At 39.9% G+C, this 10,891-nt stretch overlaps 1 protein-coding gene across 1 annotated transcript in view; it reads right to left on the minus strand.

Moving 5' to 3' along the window:
• Positions 1-8,214: 8,214 nt before the first annotated feature.
• LOC102303555 (nucleolysin TIA-1) overlaps positions 8,215-10,891 on the minus strand; it is a 10,225-nt gene continuing 7,548 nt past the window's right edge. The window contains exon 12 of the mRNA XM_005952356.3: positions 8,215-9,603. Coding sequence (XP_005952418.1) covers positions 9,465-9,603 — 139 coding nt within the window. The 3' untranslated portion in view covers positions 8,215-9,464. The remainder of the gene's footprint in view (positions 9,604-10,891) is intronic.

The raw sequence follows: 10,891 nt of genomic DNA on the forward strand, positions 1-10,891 counted from the left end.
GAATGTCTGTAACAGGAAAACTTGGAAATTTATTTGCAAACCTACTTTTCTTTTTTCTTTTTTTAAGAAATGAAGCGCGTTTTGTGGCACGCGTGTCATCTCCTTAGTTTATTTAAAGCTAGTAGCCCTTACCATCAAAGGTAAATATTGTTGTGTTGAACAAATTATGCTGAAACATTAAACAAGGTTTTTTTGAATGGTAAAAACTCAACGAGGGCACAGTTATTGCCACTTCACTTCTGTTTATCATAAGCCTTTTAGATGTTCTCTGGTATTAAACAAGGCAACAACAGCTTCAAGGAAGCACTGGACGTGAATGCTGACATGATGTGAATGTCTTCAGCAATAATTTCCCAGTAGATGCTTCTAGCATATGTAATTTGTATAAAAATAGTCTCAGTGGGCTGTGGTCTGTGTTCAGATCTTGCTATACCCTTAGGCTCCCATGAAATTGAGATCTGCTGGTTACTCAGCAGACTCGCTGCACCAGCACAGGGAGAGAGAATCCAGAATCTGATAAGTAAACAATGGAGCCAGAGAAACTGAGATAAACAGAAAATTCACTACAAAAATACGTGGCTTTTTCACATTTCTGCAGCTTCTTATTTTCTGGTTTAGCTTGGCTTGCACATACTAGCTCAAACTGGTCTTCTTAAGCAACATTACACTGAAGCAAAACATTGAGGCATGGTGCATGACTTTTTTCTGCATGACTGCAGAACAACTGGCTTCCTCAGTCCAACCAGTTTCATTCAACCATTTCCCCGTCTCATTCACTCAAGTGTGAAAATTGGCCTCGCAGTAGAAGCTAGGTGAACTGATATCTTTTTTGTCTTTTACTGTTTTTTAGCACCATGAAGTAACTTGCATGAGAGTGAGTGAATGAGAGTTAATTCATCCAAGCCAGAGACCTTATCAAATCGGAGTTAGTAAGACGAATGCATGTTTGCATACAATAATATGAGAACATGAGAACTAAGTTAGTGACATGTATAAGTCTGGACAGGGTTACAAATTCATTTCTAGGGCTTTGGGACTCCAGCGAACCACAGAGACAACCATTATCTAGAAATGTTGGAAATTTTGAACAATGACGAACCTTCTCAGGAGCAGCCGGCCTACCAAAATTACTCCAAGAGCACGTCAACAACTCATCCAGGAGGTTGCAATAGAATCCAGAACAATATCCAAAGAACTGCAGGCCTCACTTGCCTCAGTTAATGACAGAGTTCATGATTCAACAATAAGAAAGAGACTGGGCAAAAATGGCATCCGTGGAAGAGTTCTGAGGAGAAAGCGGCTGCTGACCAATGTTAATTTTAAAAAATCTACATGGAAGATCTACAAAGAAGAGTGAACCAGAGTTACTTCATAGTGACAGAAAGACTCATTGAGCATTATCACAAACACTTGATTACAATTCTTGCTGCCAAGAGTGGCACAGCCAGTTATTAGGTTTAGGCGGCAGCTGCTTTTTCACACTGTGTAGGTTTGGACAAATTTTTTCACTTATTAAATGAAATCATCATTTAAAAATGTTTTATATTTACTAAGGTTATATTTTTGTAATATTAAATTTTGTTTGATGACATTTGATTTGAGGAAACTTATAAGTGTGACAAATAGCGGGGCAAATAGTTTCACAGCAATGGTTTTACCAGTCTGGACCCCTGCATTACTCTCACATGAAGACCATATGATTAAGTGGTATTAATGTTGTGTTTTTTTCTACTCAAGTGAGCCCTGAAAGTACTTTCTACCAAAAAATGTCATTCACACAATCACACAAACATTCATGTAGCCCAGGATAATACATCACAAATCTTCCACATGATAAAGAAATGCTGCTGCAGTAAATAAAAGGTATCTTTGGGTTTAAATTATACAAAGTAAATGAGTAAAATTATGGAACTTAAATATTTTGGTGTATTATGAATAGCCATGTGGGAGGGCTTCATCAATAGGAAAAGGTGTAAAACTTATAAATACAAATACAATTAAAAGTCGAACATTTCTGTTCTCCATCACATTTTCCAAAGCTATCCAGTGGCCCAGATTAGAGTCTTTCCTGGGCTGATTCTGGGCCCCAGGCCTTATGTTTGACACCCTTGCTGCTGTAGGAGGAGTAGCAATTCATGTGACATGGACAGACAACAGATGCCATGCGATGGCTTGAGCTCGTTGGTTCTTTGGCGGGACGAGCCAAAATTTGCTGTAAGCAGTTAATGCAATGTTTCTTTTTTTAACCACGTGAATTAAAGCTAAACATCTGCACTCCAAAAGCATCTTGACTGCAACGGTGTAAAAAAATGTTGGCACTTCCCAAATACTTATGAACTTAATTGTATGTATGATGCAGTTATAAACTTGTTATGAACCCCCTGTGCAAAAAAATCAGGGGACAAGAAAAGCAATTATTTCCCAGTAGCTTTGGGCTGGGTGGGGTCCAACCCTCAGCTATGCAGTAAGTCTGCTGTTGCGTATATAACTGAATTAAACTTGAAGGCTCAGGGATGTGAGGCAATGAGGAATTCAGATGTGAGCAGTTAGTTTTTGATGTGCTGCCTTTTTAGATTTTTGAGAAACCTTCGAGGAACACCTCTCTGCTGCCAGTTTGTTCTGCGTATATTAGAACCCACACAGGCTGCGATAAAATCGTTGGAGGTGTTCAAGCAAATTCAATAAAACCTTCATAAGAGAAAGGTCATCATTTGACCTGCAGAAGTTCATTATCTTCAGCATTCACTGTGGGACCTTTTCAAAGGCTGCACATATGTACTGATTACACACTGATTACATTTCTAAACCTTTGAGTCCTTTTATTTTTGATCTTTTCTTACATTAAGGTTTAAGCAAAAGCAACAAATACAAGTTGCGTTAGCACAAGAGGAGCATTGCACACATCCTAGCATATACTGTATTTCCCTACCAGTCCTTCCAACACACACACACGATCATCACTGACTGCGTGTGTGACTGTGGTGTGACAGAATGCCTTAATTATGGATTAATTGTGTCATTAGCAGGTTTCTGCTGTTGGCACCACATTGGGCCTGTCAAGGTTAATTACTGGAACATGTTTATTTGCTGTCAGCCACTGCAGCAAGCTGTCACTTGCATGGAAACACAGACAAACACACACGGACCCTGCTCACTCAAACAATTCACAGGGCACCTCTTGTCCCACAAGCCCTTGCCTCTTTCCTCTGCGATTTTTTTTCTGACTCGGCACACTTTGTACAGTGCTCAATCAGCAACCTGAAATACAAACACGCAGTCGCCCGGCGCTTTGACTCCATCCAAAAGAAACTGGCGTCACCAGAAGAGTAGGGACAGTCAGCAGCAGCAGGTGAACTGAAGAGGTTAAATGTTTTTTAAATGACAACTGACAATTTACAGTGAATCTGTCGTATCCTTAGCAAGATTGGTTGTTCTCTGTGACCTCATGTGTAAACACAGTTGCAAACTGATACAAACAAATGCGTGAAACACATGAGCTGACATGAAGTGCCAAACACCTGGGAAAGAAGAGATATGCATTTTTAAAAATGAGATGAAGGCAGCATCCTTTTTGAACACATGGGTCTGTGTTCAAAGCGCTCGTTTCCAGTGCAGGGTTGCCCCATCCTCTACTTACTGCTGCAGGTGACCTACAGAAAGCCTGCGATGTTAGAGAATCTGTGAATCTTATACTGAAAGAACATATTCATCTGCAAGCAGTTGAATTTTGGCAAGATGGGCCGAATTTGTGGTGTCTGACTTATATTTTTTCTTACAAGATATACACTCATCATCACCTGAAGTAGGCACACCTTGCTAGTAATGGCAACAGCATCACAGAGTTGCCAGGCAACTCTGACCGGACCGAGGCTTATATCTGCAGGAAATAAGGACTATGTAAAACATCCCCCATTATCCAGCGAAGGTCAAACTTTGAATGCAGTATAGACCACAAACAATGATAAGCCCAAACTATCAGAACAAACTGGCTATAAATGAAAATGCCAAAAAAACAGCGGTCCTTCTACACCAGGTGCACCAGGTTTTACTATGAGGGCAGATGCAGTCTAGTATCGGTTTAAGCAGTGCTGGTGACATTTCCATGGTCAGTTTATTTCCATTATTTGCACACTTTGCACACTCACCAAGTTTAATGTCAGTAAACAGTAAAGTTAAGCTGACATGCAGATGGGCAGTTCACCTCTTAGCCTGCCTTTGTCCAGTGTGTTCGCCAGGGTATACTTGGCAACATGGCTTGCACATAAAACCATCAATTATTATATTTTTCTACAGTATATGTACTGTTAACTGTGCTGAAATAAACAATAATGTGTTTTGGTCTTTGTAAGAGATAGAAGTTAGACAGAAGGTGTTGTTACAGCACAGACTAAGTCCATTTAAATAACACAACAGTATTTTATAAACTGGAGTACCGCTCTCCTTTCAATCCTAAGGCCTGATAGACTCCTGCAGGTAGTCTTTGCAGTGCTTAACCTATGTAAGTGGCTAACATTGCTGCCGACATTTATGCTTGTGCTGGTGCGTTGTGTGTTAATTACCATGTGGTTGTGTCACTGGGTTTTATTTGTTGTTAAAACAAATAAAATGCTGGGACTTTTTTCCCACTTTGGGTGTTGCCTCACATCAGATCCAACAGTTTCAGCAATCTTCCTCCAGGAATTTCTGGCTTTTGTGAGTACTTAAATTGATGCTATGATTATATTTAAATATATAATTTGATACCCTGATTATTATTCTTTAACTGACACACTCAAAAACCGCAGTGGAAAATCGATGCTATTGAACAGATCAGTGACAATCGTCATGGGCTGCGTTGACCCGACGTGTAGTTGCCTTTCTCAGGAGGTGCACCCTAGATGACAAATTATGACGTATGGTTGAAAGGGATTTCTGGTCACATTGTAAGTTGTGATGCAGATTCCCTCCAGAAGCAGAATTCAGGCAGAGAAAGGGTTGTGCCGTAGGTTATGGTGTAGGGTTTGGGAGGGGTTTGCAGCTACAGCATAGATTTTGTCATGGATTTCCCGCTGAAGCCTAAATCCCCAGTAAGTCTGCTTTTGGGGTTTGGAAGAAACATTTTAATATCACAATATATTGAGGTCATCATAACAAATGCATCATATGGATGTCTTGTGTTAAAATAATCCCATATGAGTCATGAAAAACATCGTCACCAAGTTTTTAAATATTGTGTTTTGCATCTCAAGGACATCATATTCTAATGATGGCCCAGTTTTGGCTCTTAAGCTAGTGATTAAAAGTAGCCTTTAAACTAAAAGAAATGTGTATATATAATATATCATGTTAGCGTTTTAAAAAATGAACATTTAACTGATGGAACTAGAGCTGAGACACTAAAGGTTAGAAGGCCTGAACGTGATAAAAGAACATTTACTCTGTCAGGGAGAGGATGTATTTCAGACCTGATGTAATACTTGATAAAAGGGCTGAAACAAAGATAGCTATAAGCTGTTAGATCACAACAGCAGAAGTGTTTTTAAATGTTTAATTAGATCTGTATCCTCGCTCCCACACATTCTTCAGCTTTCTTTAACCAGTATGTAAGTATATTTCAGAGCAAAGAGTGAGCCTTTTTGAATTTTTTGGGTTTTGTTTTGTTCGAGTGCCGCAATAACAGCGGCAGAAAAAGCTGAGAGAAAGGAAGCGGGACAGACAAAAAGAGAAACCGAGCATGGCTGCTTTGATTGATTTCAGCTGTAATCTGCTCACTAAGTCATCTTCTGACATCTCTCTCTCCCCCTCCATCTCTAACAGACTCTCCGTCCATTAAAGCCCAGTCGGGTCCTGGCTGAGCAGCTGTGAAGAGACAAACCATTTATCAGCCTGTCAGCTCTTGCTGCCTGTTATTCCAGCCAGCCAGACTGCATGGCAGTCCAAGACCCAATAACTCAGACTGAGGAGAGCTGGCACCGATACCTGACAACACCCATATGAACATACACATTAGTATATGTACAGCGCTTACTGAAATCTAAAAGACACCTGTAACGTTTGGAGTTTTTTATTAAGAAAAAAAGAGATAAACTTTCTATGTGTGTGTGTGAGAGAGAGAGAGAGAGAGAGAGAGAGAGAGCGCGTTAACAAGCTCTCACTCGCTCACTCTGATGTGACAGACAGCCATTTGACATGCTGACAGACTAACTGATGGCTCTAGTCACACTGTGCTAAATAACAGCAAAGCAAGCCAGCTGCTCCACAGCAACCTGTAGGAAACATGGACTGAGGGCGCCATCTAGTGCCCAGGCCTTCATTCACAGGCCTCAAGCAGAGAGCCTGCAAGAATTCCAGTTAACTCATTTTAACTATATCGTTTTAGGAATATAGATCACGTGAGTGCCAATACATAATGAGCATCTTAGAATTAAAGGCCTGCGAATTGCTTACTGCACAGTGGAGCTGGGGCTAGTTGAGCCTGCTACTACAGGTCTGTGACCCGTTTTGTTTTCTGATAATCTAGCTGCCATATCACACCGTTCTGCCAGTTAGGATGCATATGAAGTCACTGGTACCAAAGTCCAAATTCAGTTCAATTATATTCATATAGCACCAAATCACAAGAGTTGCACCAAGGTGCTTTATATTCTAAGACCCTACAATAAGCTGTATAAACAGCTTACACAGACCCTTCAGGACCTGTGGTCCATTTGGTGTCTAAACTTGGATATAAGGAGCTTTAACCACAGACAGGCGGCACTGTTTATGCAGTATTAGCTTAAAAGTGTAGCCAGATCACTGTTGTGACGAGTGCAACTTACAGTATTAAATGTAGCATGAGTTTCTAAATGTGTATTTTTCTGTGATTTTGTTGTTTTTTTGGTAAACAGTCAACTCGCTCAGCAGCACCGTGGTGGAGTGAACAGTGCTGTAGCCTCATAGCAATAAAACATCAGGTTTTAAAATACCAGCTAAGAAGCACCAACAGGCAGCTTATACAGCATTTCTCTTCCTAATGAACAATCAAGTTTCACTGGTATAAACTGTTGGTTGTGTTGATGAAACATTACTAAGGTGTGTAACCTGACAGTTACAGTGTGGCGACAGAGTAGCTTTCCCATTGAAACAAATCCCCAGCAAGTCTTTGCATTGTGTTTTCAGGGTTTCGAACAAACATCACTTTGAGAAAACACATGGTTGTGCTTTTAAAAAAAAATTTAAAAAAATCACTTACAAGTCAAATGTCCTCTGACAAACTGTAAAAAGCTCCAGCCAGAAGGTGGTGGTAGAACTGTGGGAAATCCTTTTTGTTTTATGAACTGGAATAAATGAGATGCTTTAATGAACCGAATATTAAAAGTCTAACAGACAACCTGAAGGCACAGTTTGTTTGTTTTTTTAATTAAAATTCAAATGTATCTTCAACTTTTTTTGTGCTGAAGCCATCTTGGCTGCGGCTCTGAAGGTAGAGCAGGTTGTATACCAACTGGAACATCTCTGGTTTGATCCGTGGCTGTTCCAGTCTCAATCTGGAAGTTATTGTTAAGCAAGACAACTGCAACTCCAAGTTGCTCCTGATACATCCATCAGTGTGTGTTTATAAAAATTAAAAAAAAAAAGTGCTGAGGTAAATGAGGATTGTAGTAACAGAGCGTTGTACATGTAAAGTTCATTTTCTTTATGAACTGTAACATTTTATGCATGAAGTACAATAAAAATAAAGCTTTAAGTTCTTTTTTTTAAGCTCTAGTTTTAGCTGCAGGGACTGACTTACTGTAATATGATTCTAAAAACACTTATGTGCTTCATTTTCACCTTTGAAGCCATTAAGGGTTTTGCGATCACATGACCCGATTTATGTTTGACCACGTTTCTACATTTTGGTGAGATATCTGTTATCTGTGCGCTTTGGCACCAAATAAAGTTCCTCTGGTTCAGCCGGACAGAATCTAATGTCTTAAACACACAAGGCTGCAGATGTTAGAAGATTAAAGCGGCCGGTGGCTTAAAAAAAAAAAAAAAAAAAAAAAGATTTGGCTGAACTGCGCCATGATACAGATCAGCAGGTTTTCTTCTTAACAAATATGGTCAAGTACTGGCAGGCTATAAGCAGCAAGACTTTTCCAGATGTTTCGTGTGATGTGCTTAGAGTTTTGGACACAGTTGCAAAGATGCAGTATTTCCATTTGATGCTCTAATATGACCAAAAACAAACAAAGGGGGGAAACAAACACAAAGTGTGGTTTATGTGCATTAGCATTTTAATTGGACAAAGCAAGAAAACATTGATTACAGTAGCAGAGTCATCAGTTCTCAGGACTAACACCTTTTGAAACAAAAAGGTCTGAAAAGGTCTGTAGGCACTGCCTAATTAAAAAGAGTATCTTGTCAGCTAAAAGAAACCAGCTCTATAAGGCAACAGTTACACAATGTAGGCCTCTCCATCTCTCTGGCAAAAAGAGCAAGTGTAAAGCTGAATACACTCAGATTTGTCTGATATAAAATACTGGCGTTTCAATAGATATTTAAAAAAAAAGAAAAAAAGAAAAGAAACATCAGAAGTGTCAAACATGTTCACACTTTAACGTTTGAATCGTGTTAAATTTTAAAGTATGCACTGCATAGCAATGCTGTCTTATCCCTGCATGGAAGAGTCGCGTGTTGCACTGTGCCAGTGTCACCTTTGATAGTGCCACTCTGCTACGTACAATGTTCGAGTTAACTGTCGAGTTATCAAAACAAAAAATGAAAAGCAAGCACCCACAGTTAACAGTAGCATTTTACTTACATCGTTTCAAATGAATGGATGGCTATTTACACGTGGCGAAAAAGTTTTGAGGCTGTCAGAAAGATATGAAGGAGAAATGGAATGCAAAAAAGAAAAGAAAAAAAGAAAAATGCTCTTGGTAGTCAAATTTTTCTGGGAAATCCAAGAGAGGAAAGAACTGTGCAATATTAATCTGCCCTTACAGAGAAACAGCAGTGGCAACAATCCCTGCAATTGTTTTTAATCCAAGAGAAAATTAGAACAAATTTCCATTCCTCAGATAATTAAGGATCATAACTTAGCATGACTCAGTTCCAAAAAAAAGAAAAAGAAACCTCTCAGTGGTCGAGAGGAAAGAAGTGAAAATGGAGGCAATCTGTAAAGCCCGGGAAAAAAAAAAGAGATTCTCCTTTACAGTTTTATAATTCATTTACAGTTAACTTAAAAATGGTAAGAGCCCTGGTTCATGGACAGTCTTTCCTACCACAAATGGTGTAAATACCTGTGTGGGTCAAACTGCTGCTCCCTGGCTCCCGTTACCTCAGCCCACCCCAAGAAATCCCATTTACATCTCCACAGACGTCACCCTTCTCATTAGATTCCACATCCCAGTAAAGTCTCAGTCCTGCCACAAAATGGAGGCAGTGTTACACAGCCCCGCAGGGCACCGTACAGCCAGCAAGAGGCTGATGGTTGACAAATCTCCCACCCTGCCCACTTATCAGTGTGTGGGGTATCCTGCGGCTCCCATACCGGGCTGGTTGGCTAGCATACTCCCATTCAATCCCTGTGTAGGCTCCATAACCCCACCGTTACTGATGGCGCTCATGCCAGTCCACCCAGCACTGGCCGGTAAGTGACTGCAAAACAAAAAAAACGAGGTAAAGAAAGACAGAGAGAGAGAGAGAGAAAAGACAAAATGCCAGCAGGTTAGAAGAGACAAGGCGAAAGGGAGCCAAAAGAATAGTCTGTATTAAAGCTACTGGAATCTGGACAGGCTAGAATGAGAACAAGAAGGCAAACAGAGTTATCAGAGGTTATAAGGGCGGGGGTGGGGATTCAAGCTAGATGAAAACAATAACAAAACAAAAGAAAAAAAAAAGTGGAGGGCTTTTGGTTGGGGTGGGGGGTATCAAAAGGAATTTGATTATACATGGGTGGATAAGCAGACAGAGAGCATACAGGCTAAGTCCAGTAAGCTAAAGATTCCTTGCTAAACCCCCCTCCCAACTGCTGGTAACTACAAACCCTGCTGTAAGCAGCCTACAGACTGATGACAGTGCAAGCACATTCATTTCTCTAAATTTGGCCACAAAGTATAACAAAGTAGCAAGTTCTCACCCGGTTTTCACAGGCTTTCTTTTTACTGCTTCTGTGGTTCAGGCAATAAAACTAAAGGTAAGTTCAGAGTGGAGATTCAGCGTGGAGACGCAGGTTAAAGTTCATCTTCAAATTTCAAGTCAAGAGGTGTAACCTCTGTCTGAACAAACTGCCCTGAACAGTCAAAACACACTGAGCCCACATCTGCCTGACACTTTAGTGCAGAGTGTTTAGAGAGCTGTTCACCACACATGTTAGATTATCAGCAACTTGAGGCCCGTCCTTTATTAATCTTGGGTGCACAAAACATCACTGCACATAAACTGTCCAGATAAAAGCAAAAGAAGGTAACCTGCACATCATATTCGACATTTCCAACATAACAAACAACATCAGTGAGGGGGGAAAAAAAAAAATCAGTGAAATCAAAAAGAAACATGTAAAAAGCTACAACAAAAGATCAAAACAAAAACAAAACATGCAACAACAAAAAAAGGAACAAGTGAAGAATATTGAAGATGTCCGTACACAGAAAGTGAAATGGATTCATCATCGGCGAGCTATCCCAAGAAGAGGATGGCAAGTAAAGAATAAGAAAAAACCCTCAGCTCTGAGCATGTGGGTTTTTTTTGCATTTAGTCAATTACATTTTTAAAAAAACTCAAAAATTTTACTTTAAGCAGTTTTTCGTATGTCCGATGCTCTGAGCCATTATGGGCTATAAATCAAGTGACAACACATTTTGGAACAAAAGCTTTCAGGTTTTACGATGAACTATGTGCACAGTAACTATACACTGAAACATGATTACCCTCAAATCTTGAGTTC

Source organism: Haplochromis burtoni, unplaced genomic scaffold, assembly GCF_018398535.1.
Source record: "Haplochromis burtoni strain Fernald_Lab_line unplaced genomic scaffold, NCSU_Asbu1 Contig_1547, whole genome shotgun sequence".
NCBI classification, from domain to species: domain Eukaryota; kingdom Metazoa; phylum Chordata; class Actinopteri; order Cichliformes; family Cichlidae; genus Haplochromis; species Haplochromis burtoni.